Source organism: Vigna unguiculata, chromosome 8, assembly GCF_004118075.2.
Source record: "Vigna unguiculata cultivar IT97K-499-35 chromosome 8, ASM411807v1, whole genome shotgun sequence".
NCBI lineage: Eukaryota > Viridiplantae > Streptophyta > Magnoliopsida > Fabales > Fabaceae > Vigna > Vigna unguiculata.
The window spans coordinates 37,845,854-37,865,419 of NC_040286.1; the positions used below are offsets into that span (position 1 = coordinate 37,845,854).

The 19,566-nt window shown below is 32.7% G+C and overlaps 3 protein-coding genes across 5 annotated transcripts; 2 read left to right on the forward strand and 1 right to left on the reverse strand.

Annotated features, from left to right (window-relative positions):
- The first annotated feature begins 369 nt into the window (after nucleotides 1-369).
- LOC114194627 (fasciclin-like arabinogalactan protein 7) lies at nucleotides 370-2,660 on the forward strand. Of its 3 annotated transcripts, XM_028084974.1 has the most exons (3): nucleotides 385-553; nucleotides 657-736; nucleotides 1,567-2,660. In XM_028084974.1, exon 3 carries the CDS (start codon nucleotides 1,625-1,627, stop codon nucleotides 2,396-2,398), a length of 774 nt encoding a protein of 257 aa, XP_027940775.1. In that variant the 5' UTR covers nucleotides 385-553; nucleotides 657-736; nucleotides 1,567-1,624; the 3' UTR covers nucleotides 2,399-2,660. The 3 variants fall into 3 exon arrangements, with proteins under 3 accessions (XP_027940774.1, XP_027940775.1, XP_027940773.1); XM_028084973.1 differs by lacking the exon at nucleotides 657-736 and having other exon boundaries at nucleotides 370-553; XM_028084972.1 differs by lacking the exon at nucleotides 657-736 and having other exon boundaries at nucleotides 387-656.
- Nucleotides 2,661-6,346: 3,686 nt separating this feature from the next.
- LOC114195229 (fimbrin-5) lies at nucleotides 6,347-12,621 on the forward strand. The gene is made up of 15 exons (XM_028085626.1): nucleotides 6,347-6,595; nucleotides 6,752-6,879; nucleotides 6,970-7,140; nucleotides 7,492-7,730; nucleotides 7,820-7,991; nucleotides 8,105-8,143; nucleotides 8,296-8,364; nucleotides 8,490-8,606; nucleotides 8,959-9,170; nucleotides 9,519-9,677; nucleotides 9,816-10,015; nucleotides 10,859-11,016; nucleotides 11,299-11,395; nucleotides 11,542-11,633; nucleotides 12,074-12,621. The coding sequence occupies exons 2-15, from the start codon at nucleotides 6,793-6,795 to the stop codon at nucleotides 12,275-12,277; spliced, it is 2,016 nt and encodes a 671-aa protein (XP_027941427.1). The 5' UTR covers nucleotides 6,347-6,595; nucleotides 6,752-6,792; the 3' UTR covers nucleotides 12,278-12,621.
- Nucleotides 12,622-14,277: 1,656 nt separating this feature from the next.
- Nucleotides 14,278-17,764, reverse strand: LOC114194742 (TBC1 domain family member 2B). The gene is made up of 7 exons (XM_028085123.1): nucleotides 16,494-17,764; nucleotides 15,615-15,731; nucleotides 15,305-15,483; nucleotides 15,122-15,215; nucleotides 14,963-15,040; nucleotides 14,724-14,825; nucleotides 14,278-14,605 (listed from the first exon to the last, which is right to left on the reverse strand). Exons 1-7 carry the CDS (start codon nucleotides 16,974-16,976, stop codon nucleotides 14,471-14,473), a joined length of 1,188 nt encoding a protein of 395 aa, XP_027940924.1. The 5' UTR covers nucleotides 16,977-17,764; the 3' UTR covers nucleotides 14,278-14,470.
- Nucleotides 17,765-19,566: the final 1,802 nt, after the last annotated feature.

The window sequence follows — 19,566 nt, forward strand, 5'->3', positions numbered from 1 at the left end:
ATAAGTGAATGTAAATCTTATCTTACAAGTTGATTTCGTAAGATAAGATTTATATTCACACGTAAACTCGTTTTATCTTTAACCTGAAATCTAGTCGGATAAAAAGACTGAAAATATCGTATTATCTCTAACGAAAAATATAATCGGATAAAAAAAGTGAAAGAAAATTTAGTAAGAAAATAGTGTGTGTAGGAAGTGATGGGTATGGCATTGGTATGGCTAAATGTCAGCTTCATTTTTGGTGATGTAAATAAATAAGTAGGAAGCATTATGTGTGTCGGTTAGGAAGATGAAAAAATGGGAGATGGAAAATGGTGGGGTAGAGTGCAAGGTTGGTCTATGATGGGCTAAGGAAGTAATTAGTTAAAGCAGATATAGAAAGGCCACCATACAAGGCTAGAAAAAAGTGTGTTCCAGATATGCATTTTCCATTAAAGTATATTATATCTTCACACAACAAGTAGAACTTCAAGTACAACTACACAATAGAACCACCTTCTCTTTGCTGTATCCAATACCCTTCTCTTTCTCTCTCCATCTTCCCTTCCAGCTGGTACGTACCCTCCATTTCAATCTTTATATACCCTCTCTCCATTTCTCATTCTTCGTCCTTCACATTCTCTCTCTCTCTCTCTGAATTCGTCTTTTTTTTTCAGGTCTGTGTTCTTATGCTCATGCATGTCTTTGCTTTAACTTTCATCTTCTTCTTCTTCTTCTGGGTGTCCCTCAATTAATGGTTTGGTGCAAAGTTTTAGCTTTTCTTGCTTTTCACATCTCAATGTCATTTTTGTCTCCTGGGTGCTTCTGATTTTGGATCAGCTACTCTAGATCTGTCTCATTCCGTTGTGGGTGTTCGTGGAATCATTTCATTTCAACTCTGCCACTCTGTACTTCACCTACATTCACAAAGTTCGGAACTTTGTGGGGAAAATGTGCTTCCAAACGATTCATTCACTTTGCCATGGGGCCATCATGGTTTTTCTGTTAAAAACATATAAAATCCTTCGGTTATTGTTTCACTAGCTGTCTTAATCTTCAATTTAGCATTTGCAAATTTACTCTTCCGGGACTCGCGTGCTGTTCTAAATTTAACTTTTTTCACTGGTGTGAACCAAAATTAACACATTTGATGCTCCCCTCGGTATAGTGTATATATCATGCTCCGATCTGAAATTCCCTCTGCTTGTTGTGGTTCAATTTGCATTCCTAGATCTTCCCTTGTGCATTTTCATATTCTGTTGAATGTTTTATCGTTTGTCTTTTGTTCTTGTATGTTAACTTTTGTAAGATCTGGTAGCAGTCATTATGTTAGTCTCTAGATATTATCAGTAAGCTATAGACAACTTTTCAGTGAGATGTGATGTTAAGAGAAGGATTGGTAGAACAAATTAAAGGGTTTATGATTGTTTATGTTGTTTATTTATTAGAGATTGAGTTTGAACTCGGAGTTCACTTTCTATTCCTGCATTATTTAACTTTTACAAAAGGTGGGGTAGGTTTTGTTGAGGTGAGATCTAAGTTATAAGTTCTAAGTTCTAACCACTGTGGAGCTTTTTTTCCTCACAGGAATTTGGAGAGACTTTTGATATTGCAAGGGTAGGATAAACCAGCATCTCAAGAAAATATGGAGTTTTCTACGGTTTTCATTATCAGCAACATTATGCTGCTTCTCAGTTCAGCATCTGCAAAAACTGCTAGTCCTCCCTCACTTAGCCCAACTCCAGCACCAGCCCCAGCACCAGACTTTGTGAACCTCACTGAGTTGCTCAGTGTTGCAGGTCCATTTCACACCTTCCTCGGATACCTTGAATCCACCAAAGTGATTGACACTTTCCAAAACCAAGCCAACAACACCGAAGAAGGAATCACCATCTTTGTTCCCAAGGACACTGCCTTCTCATCTGTGAAAAAATCTGCTCTGTCCAAACTCACCTCTGACCAGATAAAGCAAGTGATCCTCTTCCATGCCTTGCCACATTTCTACTCTCTCGCTGACTTCACAAAACTCAGCGAAACCAGCTCCACTCCCACATTTGCTGGAGGAGATTACACTCTGAATTTCACCGATAATTCTGGAACAGTGCTCATCAGTTCAGGATGGTCAAGGACCAAGGTGAGCAGTGCTGTTCATTCCACAGATCCTGTTGCTATATACCAAGTTGACAAGGTGCTGCTTCCTGAGGCAATTTTTGGCACTGATATACCTCCAGCACCTGCTCCAGCACCAACTCCTGATGTTGCTCCAGCTGCAGATTCTCCCACTGAACACAGTGCAGATAGCAAAGCATCTTCTCCATCATCAAATCTTGATGGCTCCTCTTCTCACAAGCTCCTCATCAGCTTTGGAATCTGGGCCAACCTTGTCCTTGCATCTTTTGCCGTGCTGGTGCTCTTCTGATGGGACTCTTCCTCATGAATATTTAATTTAGATTATGTTTATGTATCTACATACATCTGGTGCACTTGCTTTGATTTGAATCCATTTTTTTTGAACATAAGTGTTATTCAATATCTGTATGAATGTGATTTCTGCTGTTATACTATTTTTTCAAAATCTCATACCATGTGGTTGGCATGTTATGTGGTTGTTATGCTATGACTGTATCTACCTTTTTTGGAGAGTTTAATGCCATCACTTAAAGTTAAAGTTTATTCCTCAACTTCAGATTCTATTCCCTAAAGGGATGTTTGTTTCCTGAAAATGATCATGGTTTGACTGATTCACAAGAACCCTTTTTTATCGTCCTGCAATTAAGTTAAAGATGAAGAATTTTTTAGTATAAAAGTTTTCGTTGCAAACTTGCTGAGCTGGGTTTTGTAAGCATAATTGATTAAAGTTGATAGTTCCTTGACGAAAAAGAAAGCTTGATAATTATGAGATGCTAAAGTAATCTTGGCCAAGAGATCTTTGCAATGTCAACTTCAAAGCAATTAGGAAGTGGTTAACTTGTACTGTTTCATTCAGGTCTACATAAATTCAATAACAGTGATATCATTTCATATCAGAGATGAGTCACTCTGAATAAAAATAATTAAGGTTGATCATGAAAGGTTATATTTCTTCAGGGATACACTTGTTGAAGTGGAATTTATGTAGTTTTTTTGGTGACTTAACTTGGAATTTTATATTTCTTTACTCTTTGAAGATTGCAGAAGGGTTTGTTTGAACTTTGAGTTGTGTTGTGTTATACAACTTGTATACAATGATGTTTGTTAGCTGTAATTTGAGCCAAAATCTTTAATAATGGTTAATGTCTGGTTCATCATGACTTTAACTGTCAACCATTGATTGAAGGCGTGAAGTACTAAAATCGAATCAATAGGATCCCATATTTAGCTTTGAAATCATTACAATTTAATAGGAAATAAAAAGATATTTCTTTTATTTCTCATTTTGCAACACATAAAATAATTGGGCTAACAAACGGTTTTTTAAATAGGCCAACTAAATAAAAGGGTCAACAGACTTGGTTATAAAACACAAAATTAAGATGTTATAATGAAAATTCTTTTATTAACAATATTTTTTTCTTAAAATTTATTTTATTTATCATGTGATATTTTTAAGTTATAAATTTATTATATATAGATTTCAATATGTATATTAATTTTTGAATATTTATTATATTTAAATAAATAAATAGACCAGTCTATCACACTTTCTTATAAGTAAGTCTAAGCCTAGTTTATGTGATTAAATAAACATTTTTAAAAGTCAAAGCTCAAACTTTTATTATCAAACAATTTAGATCAGATCAGATCAGATCAAACTTTAATTAAATTCATTACGAAAGATTTCAAATGTCAAAACACAATATGGTGTTGTTCTCCATCTATTTTAAATATTTGAAGAGTATTTTTTTATTGAGACTTATTTGATTTGTAATTTATAAAGATATATAAATGAGATTCTCATCACATTTTAAAATATCAATTTTATCCTTTAAATATAATAATTTATTAAATTTTTAAAAATTAATCATTACTTTTCCAAATTTTTTATAAAATTGGCTATCTCTGTTCCTTCTTTTCTTCTTTATTTATCAATGGTTATTCTTTCATTTATTCTGATATATTTTACTTTATTTTTAATAAAAATAGTTTATATATTAACTTAATAACAATACAATATTACATACTAATATAATATCACGCATATTTAAAAATTGCATACACTCAGATACGATCGCGTATGTATTTATGCTAATAAGGTTATAATAACGATAATTACGCAACTTTTTTTTCAAAATTTCCTCAAGTGTGAAATTAACCCATAGTATTTTTTGAAAATAAATTTCAGAAAGTAATGATTATACATATATAAAGTGGATGAATATAGGTACTATGGAGTAGAAACAATAAAAGAATAACATCAATTAAACGAAGAAAAATATTAGAAGTATAAAACGTATAAGAAGGTATGTTCAAATCTCAAATTTTAAACACACTCATTTTATTTAACAAAATTTAGGAATTAATCCAGTCTAAGATAATATATAAGAAAAAACGAATAAAAACCTAAATACATTATTAAATTACTAATTATGTAAAAAAAAAATTACATATAAAAGTATATGATTTTCTTAACATTAACCAAAAATGAGTGCACCATAACAGTGATCTAAAAAAAATAATCATAACAATTTAAATAAAAAAGATTTCTTTATTAGTATAACTATTTTGTTTATTCAACCTGTATAAAAAAAAACTATTTTAACAATGTTTTAATTTCAATCAAAACACTCATTCTTAATGAAAATTGCACTAAAAAAATGCTTAAACTTTAATGTAAAATTTCAAACTTTCCCTTTTAAATTTAATATAAAATGATCCAATTTTAAATAATCCAAGTTAAATTGGTAAATATCTTACTTTTGACTTTATAACTTCTTCACCAAATAATATAAAGTATTTTAAATTTTCTGTAAAACGAGTACTCTATTCTAATTATCTACCTAAATTCACTGTAAGAGTTACACATGTTTGAATGGTTGATTTGGGATGAAAGAATTTGAAAAAACAACTTTAAAACTGAAATATTTGTTTTATATGTATGGGAAAAGTGGTAAAAACTCACATCGGTCCATTTTTCTCTTGATTTGGCTGTAAAGGCTAACGAAGGTTTGTTTAAAAATAAATGATTTTTTATATTATAAAAAAAAACTAAATTAAGTAATACTCTTTTCTGTAAAAAACAAAAGTGTTTTGTTTGAAAGTTTACTAAGAGTAATTTCGTTTGAAAATAAAAAATGTCAATAATGGTATGTTAGAGTTAATGTGAAAGCGACGAGATACTTAGAAGGTTGGATCATAATGTATCAAGAGGTTTAATGCAACTACGCAATAAGTTTATCAGTATTTTTTTTCAACTATCTTCCTTGCCTATTGCCTATAACATGCTTTGTAGTTTAACATCATATAAAAAAAAATGTTAAATATGTTTTTATTCATCAAGTTTTAATTAAATTTAAAATTAGTCTCTCTTCAAAAATTTTGACTAATTTAGTCATTCATTTTTAACAATACGTGAATTTAGTCTTTTTAACCAAATTTTGTTAAGTTTATCTTACATTTTAAGCACATTTCATGATAGTATTTTAATTGTTTACATCGTTTAACATATTTTCATTTCAATATTAACTCAAATATTATCATAAAATGCGTTTAAAATGTCAAATAAATTTTTCAAAATTCTACGTATTTTTTAAAATAAATGACTATATTAATATAAAATTTTGAAAAAGAACTAATTTTAAAATTTTCTGAAATTTGAGAGATAAAAACATACTTTTTTAAAAAAATACTAAGTTTTCGGATTGATGTTCCGTGTTTCTATATAGTTTTCGAAAAAAAATATATATATTCAAACAAGTTTTGTTTTGTATATTTACTTGATACCTTAGCCTCAAAGATAAACGTGCGAATTGTCAAGTGTTGAAGTATATATTAAGGAAAGCGAAATAAATGTCGGTACGAGGTTATATTTTTTATGATGACAAGTATTATTTTTTTTTCTATTAAATAATAAATGTACATAAACAATCTCGAAAATACAAATTTCTATAATCAATTTCTGTATTAATATATTTAAGATTTTGAAGAGTTCAAAATGGGAGATTAATTAAAATAATTTATTATTATTTAATATTTGAAAAAAGGTATCTAATCTATTACTTTTATTACTAGTATGAAAAGAGGGGAAAAAAAAGTAGAAGGGGATGAGATATATTTGGTTGGTGAAAAAGCAACAAAAGAAAACAAAGAAAAGTTAAAAGAGCGAAGGAAAAAGGAGTGTGAAGTGATGCCAGGTGTCGTTGGCGTTTAATATTGAGGGAAAAATAGGAAAGCAGAGAGTGAAAGCGTGGGTTCCGTTTGATTTGATTATTTGCGTTCCATTCCCTTTGTCTTCGCGGGTCCTTTCGCCAACACGTTTTTTTCTCCCAACCCCATTTCCTCTTTCGGACATTCAAACAAACACCTCTCTCTCTATCTCTATCTCTCTGAAGAAAGAAGAAGAAAAAGAAGAAGAAAGAAACTCCGTGCAGAAACGATGACGAGACATTTGAATCTCTCTCTTCTTTTGTGACTCTCTTAGGTACTTTTCTCATTTCTCATTTCTCAATCGCTTCCTGTCTCGTCGCAATCTCCCATTGGATCCGTGTGATGGATATTCATGCATGTTTGATTTGATTTTGAATGCGTTATGTATATTGGCTTATGAACGTTTCATTTTTGTGTGTTTTCGTGTCAGTGTTATTCCGGTGTTTATAGTTTTTCTCCAACATAGTCAAAATGTCTAGTTTCGTCGGCGTCCTTGTTTCTGATCAAGAGCTTCAGAGCCAGTTCACTCAAGTCGAACTTCGAACACTGAAATCCAAGGTCTGTATATCCTTCCTTTCTTCTATTGTTTTTCGTCGAAACCGCAATCTCGGACTCAAACGCGCCTTCTGTTTATTACGTTCTTTTTAGTATGTCTCGGAAAGGACTCAATTGGGACGTGTTACTGTCGGAAATTTGCCTGCTATTTTTAAGAAATTGAAGATTTTCTCTGAACTTTTCACCGAGGATGAGATTAAGGCTGCTTTCGCACAGTCATACGAGAACATGGATGAAGAAATTGATTTCGAGTCCTTCTTAAGGGTGAGTTTTTATTTACCTCCGGAAAAGTTAAAAGCTAGGTTTCTGCTCCTATACGTTCATGTGTTTCTTAATTTAGTTTTTACATGTTTGTAAGAATGACCTTTTGATTGATTTCCCGAAGAAATTTTTTGATAATATTTGTTACAATGTCATTTGATGTTCAAATTGACTATTGGATCTTCACGTATGTGCACTTAACACGAAACGAAGCTGTGATTTTATTTTTTTTTTAGTTTTAAATATCTGCGTGGGCTGGTGTATACTAATTTGTATATGAGTAATTTTGTAGGTATTTATTATATTTATATTTACATTGAACATAGCAACTTAATCAGTGACATTGAATGGCAGGCACATTTAAATCTGCAAGCCCATGCAATAGCTAAAGATGGTGGTTCAAAAAGCGCTTCTTCATTTTTGAAGACAGCTACAACAACTTTTCATCATGCCATTAATGAATCTGAGAAAGCTTCTTATGTCGCACATATTAACAACTACTTGGCTGAAGATAAATTCCTGGGTCAGTTTCTTCCAATTGATCCATCAACAGATGCATTGTTTAATCTTGCAAAAGATGGAGTCCTTCTCTGGTAGTGTCATGACTCAATATGGACTCATTTAAAAACAAATGTCCCCATTTTCTTCCACTCTGACATTGTTGTTTATTTTATTTCTCCAGCAAGCTTATTAACGTTGCTGTTCCTGGGACCATAGACGAGCGAGCTATTAACACAAAAAAAGTTCTTAATCCATGGGAAAGGAATGAAAATCATACCCTAGGCTTGAATTCGGCCAAGGCTATTGGTTGCACAGTGGTTAATATTGGTACACAGGATCTGATTGAAGGAAGAGTAGGTTTAATCCTTCTTTTGTCCTTCTCTTCATGTTTCCAGATTCCTTTGTTTCATTCAACCGACTTTAACTCATTTTATTTTTCAAAACTTTCCTCTTTGATTATTTGTAGCCCCATCTGATACTTGGTCTGATTTCACAAGTAATTAAGGTAAACTACTGAAACTTCTCCCCCTCCTTCCTTAATATGGAAGTCAGATAAGGAGGTTGACACCGGAATGAGTTGATTATTCATTGGTAAGGCAATGTAAACTTATGCTGTCTTTGTTGTTTATTGACTTTTCATTACGATGGCAACATTAGATTCAATTGTTAGCTGATCTCAATCTGAAGAACACTCCTCAACTTGTGGAATTAGTGGAAGATGACAAGGTGATATTGGATAATATTGTTCATTTTGTTTGTAGTTTACGAAATACAATGTTTTTTTCCTTTCCTTTACTTGTCAGAAATGTGATTGAAATAAACCACTATATTATATCGTACCATTCTGGCAGGAGGTGGAAGAGCTTATCAGTTTAGCACCTGAAAAGGTTTTACTGAAATGGATGAATTTCCACTTGAAGAAAGCTGGATATGAGAAACAAGTTACAAACTTCTCTTCTGACCTAAAGGTGAGGGAAATTCTTACTAAGTTTGCATGCTGACTTCCTCTCGTAGAAATAATTCTGGACGTGGATGAAATATTATTCAGTATTCCTCCTTAGTAACTTTTTCCTATACCCAACACTGCCTTTATTGTGCCTTTTAAATCAGTAAAGAAACTGTGGAACTTCTTGTTGTTGGCCTTGACAACCATAGACTAGTTTTCAAGGAAAAGATTCACTATACAGCTGTACATCACGCCAATTGCTGAATCATTCTGTGCCTAGTTTTTTATGTGCTTGGCAGATGTTTTCATAGTGAGATATAATATGATTACGAATTGCATGTGTCTATTGTGTCTGCAATATCTTCTTTTTGCAGGATGGAGAGGCTTATGCGTACTTGCTTAATGCTCTTGCCCCAGAAGTGGCTGGCCCATCTGCCTTAACGACTAGTGATCCAACAGAAAGGGCTAGCTTGGTTCTTGAGCAGGCAGAGAAATTAGATTGCAAGCGATACCTCACTCCAAAGGACATAGTGGAGGGATCGCCTAATCTTAATCTTGCATTTGTTGCTCAAATTTTCCAGCATAGGTATGGTTTGTTAAAGAGGTTGCAATGTGCTAATGTTTTCATTGAAAATTCATACAATAAGAACATTTTGGGATATGCTTCTAATAACCCATGCTTTCCTCTGTCTTTCTGTGATGGGGGTGGGGGTGGCTCATGTATCATGTAACATTGTCACTGTTTGTTATGATTATCCTGAAATAGGCCTTTGAGTACAGGTAATGGTTATGGATCTCTCTAATTGATTCATTTGTTAGGGAAGGGTTAGTGAATGTTTAAGTTAGACGTATACAGTACAGAATGGATCTTAAGCTGATTCAGATTGTAAATTTCATTTAAATAAATCCATTTTTGTTACTTGTACTCTTGTAGGAATGGTCTTACGACAGTTGACAGTCAGAAAATGTCCTTTGCTGAGATGATGACTGATGATGTAGAGACATCTAAGGAAGAACGATGCTTCAGACTCTGGATTAACAGTCTTGGAATTACCACTTATGTCAATAATGTTTTTGAGGATGTCAGAAATGGGCAAGTTCTTCCACTGCTCTGTTGGCTCATCATCTGCGTCTTCTATTTTCTTATCATTTCTTTATTCAACTTTTGTCATCTTTTAATATTTTCCTTAAACTTTATTGATTGTGATTGTCCATATTTCCTTTTATGCAGATGGGTTCTGTTAGAAGTTCTTGACAAGGTTTCACCCGGATCTGTCAATTGGAAACTGGCCACAAAGCCTCCTATTAAGATGCCGTTCCGAAAAGTTGAGAATTGCAACCAAGTTATACAGATTGGGAAGGACCTAAACTTTTCACTAGTGAATGTTGCTGGCAATGATTTTGTACAAGGGAATAAGAAGCTCTTAGTGGGTGAGTGTCATGTTATCCCCTTTTTGTTATTGGTAGAGAACCTTTTATAAATGTGTGGAGGGTTTCCTGTCTTTAACATCTGCTTGAATTCTGTTTTGTCATCATCCATTGGATATATTGTTGGGTCAATGCATTATTTTATGCTTCAATTCTCTCTAGGTAATTCTGCCAACTAAAGATTGTCAATAGCCAGGATATATTCTTGTGATTCATTACTGAGGAATATCATAATGTTCTCTATAGCGCTTATCTATGCTATATTCAAAATAGGATATATGTTATACCTAATACAAGAATAGAGAAATCTTGAAATATGGAAATATTGAGATAATCTAAGATTAAGTCCCTCAAATATACAACACAAATAGGTTTAAAATTTAAATGTTTTTACTCTTAAATGTGTCATTGGGATTTCACTCTTGAATGTGATATGAAGGTGTGGAGCCAAGTGGGTTGTTGTTTGCTTTGGGGGTGGGTGCTGTACAAAGAAATGGTTGTGCGAAGGGTAGAAGCTTCAGTTCAATGGCTTGAAGTTTTGCGGAGGAAGATTGATTATGGCATTAGATTTTAGAGACTTCATCATTTATTATGATATTTTAAGGAGGAAACTAGTTTTTTTTTAAGAAGATGAACAGTATAAAATAGGATTGTTGCAACCAGAGATGGTCGCGACAATAGAAAAAAATTAATAGCTGAAAGCAAAATCTTCAAGAAGTTATCTGAGCCAGCAACATATTATGGGATATTTCTCTGATATTCAAACATTTTTTATTTGTCATTATTTTGTTCAAAATGTGCCTATATGTATAGGGAATATTCATCTTCTTTTTTCTTTGTCCCCAGCATTTTTGTGGCAGCTGATGAGGTATAATATGATTCAACTTCTGAAAAATTTGAGATCTCACTCCCAAGGCAAAGAGATTACCGATGCTGATATTCTAAACTGGGCAAACAATAAAGTGAAAAAATCAGGAAGAACTTCCGAAATGGAAAGTTTCAAGGTATAGAATCATATATTGAGAATTATGTGTGTGATTATACAATTATTGGTACTCTTAATTTACATTTCTCTATAACAATTATCAGTGTTAGACATTTGTTTTTACTGCTCGTGTTTGGAGCAAAATCACAGGAATCTGTTATCAATAGCATTAAGTAATTTTATTAAGGCTTTCGAATGAAGAAAAAGGCCGTTCAGTTTTTATGAAGGAACAATGTACTCGATGGTTGCTTTGATTTGGACTACAAATCATTGTTAATGTTTATGTATTCTGCTTCATCAGGATAAGAATCTTTCGAGTGGTGTTTTCTTCCTTGAGCTTTTGAGTGCTGTGGAGCCAAGGGTTGTCAACTGGAGTCTTGTTACCAAAGGGGAGACTGGTATGCCAACTGAGAATTTATGCTTCTAGAATTCTGTCTGGAACTCTTTAATTTCTCAACAATCATATTTGATATTAATATGATGAGAATATGCTACCTTATGAGCAACAACTGGAAATTTCAAATTATTCTGTCTTGAATTACAGATGAAGATAAGAAGTTGAATGCAACATATATAATCAGTGTTGCCCGAAAACTTGGGTGTTCCATTTTCCTGTTACCTGAAGACATAATAGAGGTAAGTCCCTAAGTGTTTTAAACATAATTTTGTTAGTAATTATGCTAGAGTTGTCCATGGAAAAGGGAAGTTTTTTTATTAATTAGGTTGCAGTCTCCAGTAAATATTCTTTTATAGGAATATAGATACATGATGCTTCTGAATTCTTAAAATTGGAATAGTAAGTTTCAACCATTGATTGGTTGTTGTATACGACGGAGAGCTCGTGTCATTTATCCAAAGAAATAATGTTTATGGAAAAAAGGTTTCTTCTAGTATCTAAATATATCTTTTCATTGAGCTTCCTGCCCACATAAATGTTTCAAAGCAGGCCATTAGTAAATCTTGCATATTTATTATATTAGTGCTTACCTAGATTTCACCAGACTTTTTATCTGTCCTTTATTTGACTCAGAAATTTTATGTCCAACTCTCCCTGATCTTGCATTTAACCAAAACAGGTCAACCAGAAGATGATACTCATTTTAACTGCTAGCATAATGCATTGGAGCCTGAAGAAACCTGAAGACCACTACCACCACCACCGTGAAGCAACGCCTGCAACTCCAATGGAAAGTGAAAACGAAGCAGATGTAGCTGACGAGGTATCCAATTTAGCCGTTAATGATGATGGTGATGCTTCGGAGAATCCCAGCACTCCTTGAGTCAGAAAGGTTGAAGAAAACCATATCCAATGGAGAATGAATGGACACAACACAATTTTGTTTATAGAACTAAAAGAAGTTGCCAACCTCTCGGTTCCCTGTTCGAAAGAAAGCTTATTGTTTATTATGAAAAACCTCAGATAATAAGGATATTGTAAATTCTTATTTTAGATTTTTTTTGTACTTAGGCATATTCTTTGATGAAAATTGCATGCGAAATTTCCCAATAATAATATGGGGGGGAAGACATTCTTTTGTTTTCCGTCCAACTAAGATTATTTTTAATGCGGTGTATGCAGATACCAATTCCAGTGGATGAACAGACCCAGTGATTATTTATTCGCTTTATTTTTTGTGGCTTTTTTTCTGTTTTTTTCAGGTCTGGGATTTGAGTACCACAGCTGGTTCATGCTATGTATAACAATTGAATACCTTTTGTGCCAACTTTTTTTGTTTTCCTATAACTTAACTCTGTTGTCAACAAAGCCAGCAGAATACTATAAACATCGCATCAACAATAGTCAACCTAATTTCAATTGTTTTAACAAGTGTCATCCCAACTTTTCATTGCCTAAAATTCACCTTCATGTAATACATTTTTATTTTCCGAATAATACTGTTTTATTGTAGATAACATCTCAAAGGAATTCTTCATTTCACTTCAACCATGTACTTAGTCTTCTACTTGGTAAAAACCTTAACCTCTCAGTTCGTTTAACCTTCCCTATATTTTCTCATTAAAGTAGAGCAGGATATGCTGATTCCAGACTAACGTAAATAGATAAGGTTTCAAAGTCAACCTTGATGTAGTCCTATATAAAGTTTATGTGGCTTCGTGTTCTATTCTTACCCTAGTTATGATCTATTCACACATTTTTAATTGCTATCAAATACAAATCTATTTCTTCTGCAGTACCTTCCATGATAAATTTAAGTTCAGTCCCAACTAGTGATTTTACATATTTGTTATACCTAGATGATCATGGACTCTACTTACTATAACATGAGTGAACACGTCTCCCTCTTAGGCTTAGTGAAATAACTCACCGATAACTTTGTAGTGAAATGATTTTTCATTACAGAATAATTTAGGTTGCATTCAGAGAAAATATTTAAATATATTTTCCTGAAAATTTAACCTTTTTTAAATCCTTATTTCATTTCTCTGTTGTTAGTATTTATAGTTAAAAAATTATGTGCTTTTAGCTCATGTAAAAGCTATAATTAGAAGAACACAAATAGGGTACCCTTTTGTTGATCTCTGCAACTTTCATCGACCGTCATTATGAACAGAAGTACTGAACAGATGTTGATTGTTGAACCAAACACATCAACATATATACCTCTAAACTCCAAAAATTTAAATGAAGAAATTAACATTTATATTCAAACTACACTCACAAACGAATGTCTTCATTTAAATTCATCCCATGGTAGTCCATCTTTGCTTATCAACCTTGTCATTAGATGAAAAGTCGCAATCAACTCCACCGTATAAAATTTTATTTTTATCATTTAATACGATTACCCATCTATATTATACCATAAAGAATAATGGTAAATTTCATCTCTTTAGATAATATTTTAGATTTAGAATATTTGGATATGCAATCTTACTTAAGGTTAGGAAAAAATATATAGCTTGTTTGCTGTAGGAGGCAATTTAATTGTCCCAAATTAAGAAGAAAAAAAAGGAGAAATTGAACCAGAAGATGGCAACCAACTCATGAACCACGGGATCGCATTTATTCATACACACCGTCATAATAAATCCCTTTTCATACCTCATTTCAGCGTTGCTAAAGCTTCTTTTTCTACTGTGTGCAAGAAAAACTATTCCCTTTAATCAAGAATTCTGATTAAATAAAGCACTTAATTCGCGACGTGTAACCAACCAATGTTCAATGGTCCATAAGATGATTCTTTCCCATAAAATATTACAATTATCTTAGATTTTAATTATAAGAAAGAGAATGAGTTAAGAGGGGTGAAATTTGATGTTGATAGAAATTATAAGTTTACTTGATAGATTATTATGTCCATATCGAAATTTACACTTATGACCTACAAACATCCTGAAAAAGAACAGGGCTTGTGTCATGCCCCGAGGGCGATACCATTTGAGATTTAAATTAGAGAAGCGTAACGTAACGAAAGGTACCAAAAAAAAAAATAAAGACAACAATGCTAATGCTATTTGCCATCTGTTCTAAGGGAATTTAACCGTCTGATCCTCTGATCAAGCTCCTTCATAACTTCAGGTTCTTGTTTCTTCCTTTGCTTTGATATCGTGTTTGTTGTCATTGATCCTATCTTATCAAATGCCACCTGAAAACACAACAAAATTTTCATTCAACAATTGCATTATTAAATGTCTCAATCTTCTTCTCTGTAGCTTCTCTTCTTCTGATACCATTCAAAATAAGATACTGAGACTTTGTCTTACTGTCAATAAATCGTCTGGATCAAATAGATGATGCGTGGTCGTCTGCAAAATGTTGATTACTTCTCCAACATGATGGGTTGGAATCAACTCATCTTCCTTCATCTGCAATTCAGATTCACCATAACATGATCAAAGTTTGAGACAGTGACGAAAATCAAAATCGCTTTATAGTTTAGAGATAAAAACATAATTAATCCAAAAAAATCCAACAAAGAACAAAAGGGTTGCGCTAGTGGTACCTTAAAGATTGCCAAGGCCACGTTAAATATAACCTTAGCACCCTCGTTGAAGATAACATCCCACACGCGAAGAGTTGTCTGATCCATGGAGGAAGTGTTAATATGAGGAACAATTTTTAACATTTTTTGATGTAGAATTTATTGCCGCATTATTCTAACCTCGGAAGGCAGGCTTTTAGAGAAGAGGCAGAGGAACCACTCGGTGGCAACAAGGGAAACATCAAATTCCAAAGATTCTAAATGGCTCGCAATCCTGCATTTCCATTTCTATAGTTTTCAGAAGGTATACTTGGAATCAAACATTTATCATACACAGTTAACACATCATGTAAAATTGATTACCTCGGACACTTCTTGGCCAGTAAATCTTTAAACACTCTTTGTTCCACATGGCATCCTGACAAGTTGTTTGTGTAACAGTCATTAACCAGAACATTCTCCAACAAGACAGCAAGCATCCAAAATGCATCTTCTTCTGTCTTCATGACCAGCAGCAACAATGCTGCCACGTAATTTAATCCCTGGAGCAGTAATATAGTAGAGTTAACATTTGAGAAAGTATGTATGCATTCAATATTTTCAAGTGCTGTTGGTGAAACTGTGTCATATAACATCTAATCCCACTTCAAAAGAAAGAACAGAGCAAACACACCTGACAATACCCAACATCAGAATCACGGAAGGAATAAGCAACAAGAACACGCCTGAGAGCAGCATGCCCCTCAGGAGTGTCCAGCCACGGGTGGCCAGGGAAGGTTCGGGGTAGGTCCTGCAAAAAGTGTTTATGGAATGATTAGAAACAGAATAAACGTAATTAGCATTATAACAAGTGGGCAGGTTCAAATTATTCTCAAACAAAAATCAATAATCAAACATCATTTTAAGGATTGCATCAAACACCCTGATAACAGCTGCGTTTCCAAAACCATAAAGTGCACAACATTGTTAATTAAGTAGATAAACAGCATCCACATCCCAACAAATATACACAAAGCCTACAGCCCTAGACAAACTTCATTCCTAATCTTTAACTATACCAAGGATCACACAAATTCCCATCTTTTTCTGATCAGCTTTTACTCAAAGCCACATTTTGCCTCAACCAAATTTTGTGTAAATTATTCAAATGGGATATACAATAGGGCTCAAGGATCCTATAATTGTAAAGGTTACAAACATAGGACTGACAAATGCTTCAATTCTTGCAGATCTTCCTTAATTCTCAATATCATATCCATAAATACAAAATTTTACTCATAGGGGGAAAAACACAAAAGCAACGCAGACAATCATTCATAAAAATCTGCAGCAAGATTCTGTCTGAAATTTTTGTCAGAAGACACAACGCAAAGTCCATCAAATTCATTTGAAAATGATCCACAAACCTGCAAACACTTGTGAATAAAAGGCAACCAAACAAAACAGAAGAACCATGATGCCCAGAACCATAACAAAGAAACTTGCATTCAAATTCAAAACCAAACTCAAGTGTGTGCGATGATCATAAAAAAGAAAAGGGTGAGCTCCTCACATGATCTATCTGCCGGGTAGCAGGGGTGACCTTCCCATCCACAGCTTTGGTCAAATCATCATAATAACTGTCAGGCACGGTGGACTTTTTCTTGGCTGCCCCTGACAAGGAAAACCAAATCTTGGGCCTAAGAACAGGGGGTATACCCTTCCTGATCAACTTCTTCAACGTGATAGCATTGGTCAAAGCTGAGAATTTTAAGGATGATGTAAGGGCACTGCTTTGCCCGATGGTCGTATGCAAATACCAATTTGCCCCCTTGCTGGCCTCCAATGCCCACCAAACTCTTCCCTGTTGCCTCACCTTCTCCCTTACCTCATTCAACACATTCACATCATCCACATTCCCTTCCACCGTGAATCCATAAAGGTCTTGGAATTTCACAGTCAGATTTGCCCTCCTGGAATGGATGCTCGGCCTCAAAACTGCTACCTGAGATTGGTATTCAAAGGCAAGGTCAATTTTGCTTTTGGTCCCATACATGTTTTCTTGTGTCAGATCAAGAAAAAACGGCCACAACAAAGGGCTGGGCTTGGCTTCGCTTCGGTGTTCAGACTAGGTTGGTTTATGTATTGGGAAAAGAAAGGACCTCGTCAAATAACAAAAATTACCCACTAGTCTGAAACCGTGAAAAGGTCCATTCCTAGGACCTGGGTGCTTGAGATTAGGTGAGGAGACGCCGCAAAGTTGTCAGAAACAAAATGGGTGCAACAAAATTTGGGGAAACAAGGGTTGGAGTCAGAAATTATAAGAAAAGGGAGAACCTTTGAAAGACCCTTTCTGCATCCTGGAGGAAGCTTGAGCCTTTGATGTATGGAGCTCAAATATCTTGGGTGTGTCTATTGAAAAACGCTTTACAAATGTGAATTGTGGACAGAAAAAAAAAAGAAAAAAAAAAGGGGGGGTTGAATATTCAAGAAAAGAGAGATAAGATGAGACCCAGGAAGACAGAGGTGGGAAAGAACATAGAAAAAAAAATAAAGAAAAAAAAAGGGAAAAATGAGGGAAATTAGAGATCTTTAAGATGAATGCAAGATAAGAGAAAGGAATGGTTAGAAAAGGTTAGGTCTTGAAATGGTAATAAGATGAACAAAGAAAAGATTAGAAAGAGAAGAAGAAGAATAAAAGGCTGGAATTTAGGGAAAATTGTTGCATAGAAAGAATGTAAAAATAGAACGGAGAAATAGGGATGCCGATCTGAGCTGGTCGCTGTCTCTCGCCTCTGCTACAAACGCTCGCTCTCATCTTTCTCTTCTTTCATTTTTCTCACTCATTTAAATTTCACTTTTCATATATTATATTTATTATAAAAATAATAATATATTATTATTATTATTATTATAACTTTCATTAGGTGAATGGATTAAAATGCATCATTGATGAAAAAAATGTTTTGGACACGTTCAGTGATTCTGGAGCACTTTTCAAATTTAGGAGATAATGTCTAGTGTCTTTTTCTTAGACTTCTGTGTCGCATAATTGTATCCTCTAGAATTTTGTATTTTTAATATTAAATCAATATATCTAAATTATTTACGATATTTTTAGTTTTTATGGTAAGTGTTGATTGTATAGTGTACTTCAAGCAATTGAATATATTTTTATTAATTGTTTTCGTCAGAGAATATAAGGATGTGTAGAAAGATATATACATCATTAACTATATTAAATCAGTTTTTTTAATGAAATTAAAATTTGACTATATAAATTGTTTATGTATCTCAAATATAGTAATGATGATGTACTCGTAGAAAATCTATTTAAGTCGTATAAATAATAAAAATGTAAGTGTATTTAATGATGTTTCTTTTTCCTATTTTGTTTCACTATAGGGTTAATCGTACAAAGACCAAATAGTTTGGTGATCTCTTACTATTTAATACTCTTAATTACTTTAAATCGCTGTTATGTAGCAAGATGACCAGGTAAATAAAAAATTACTTTTGATTTATTAGTACATTGTTACGTGTATTTTTAGTATGCGCATTTATAATTTTTATATAAAAACTTGGAAATATTGAGTTTTTTTTTTCATTTGATGTTTGCGAGATGTATAAGTTTTTTATTATCTTTTATTATTATTTTAGTTAAATTTTGATCCCTAAATTATAACGTTGTAGTTTTGATTTTTGTTTCTTTTGATTCTATTATATATGTATATTGAGATAAAAACGAAAATAAAAAGTTTATTATAAGTCAAGAACTAAAAAAATAATTAACTTTATTTTTTTTTACGTAATTATATTACATGTTTATAGAAAAATTTTTAAAATATATGTTTTTAAATACATAATTATACTGAAAATAAAACCACTTATTTATGTATAATTAAGGAGTGTTTAAGAAGTTGCAAATCATGTTTACATGTGAATACCTACTACTCCTTCGTGCCCCCAAATTAATAGGTAGACACCACATATGGGGATACCTCATTTTTCACCTCTATTATTATCACGTTAATAAATACATAGAAAAAAAAAATCAACTACTTCATTTATATTCATTAAACTATCCATTTTTATCACAGTAGATTTTATGTCCCATAAAACATTATTTTGCCATCATGAATATGAATTTTAGGGTCACTAAATCCAGAATTATAGATAAAAACAAATTAAGGAATTCATATCTTAAATTTAATGTTCATTTTAATTTACTCCCAGTTTATACAACAGAAAAAACGCGCAGTATGCATTAATTAAGTTAAAGGATTATTCATTAGTGAAAATGGTCAAAGAAAAATAACGTGCGATTTTATGCAAGAAAAAAATTGTTACAAAATAAAATGGATAGAAAAATGTATAACTATTCATTGTCAATCATTATATGTATGTATTTATGAAGGTATTCAGTGGTATTAAAGTATATTTTATGTGAATATATATATATATATATATATATATATATATATATATATATATATATATATATATATATATATATATATATATATATATATATATCTTTCTAATATTTCATTATGAGTGAAGTATAATACAGTTTAATAGAGTACAACGCAATTTTTAACTTATCGTTTAAATTATCATGAAATTAGGAAAATTTGAATTAAAGA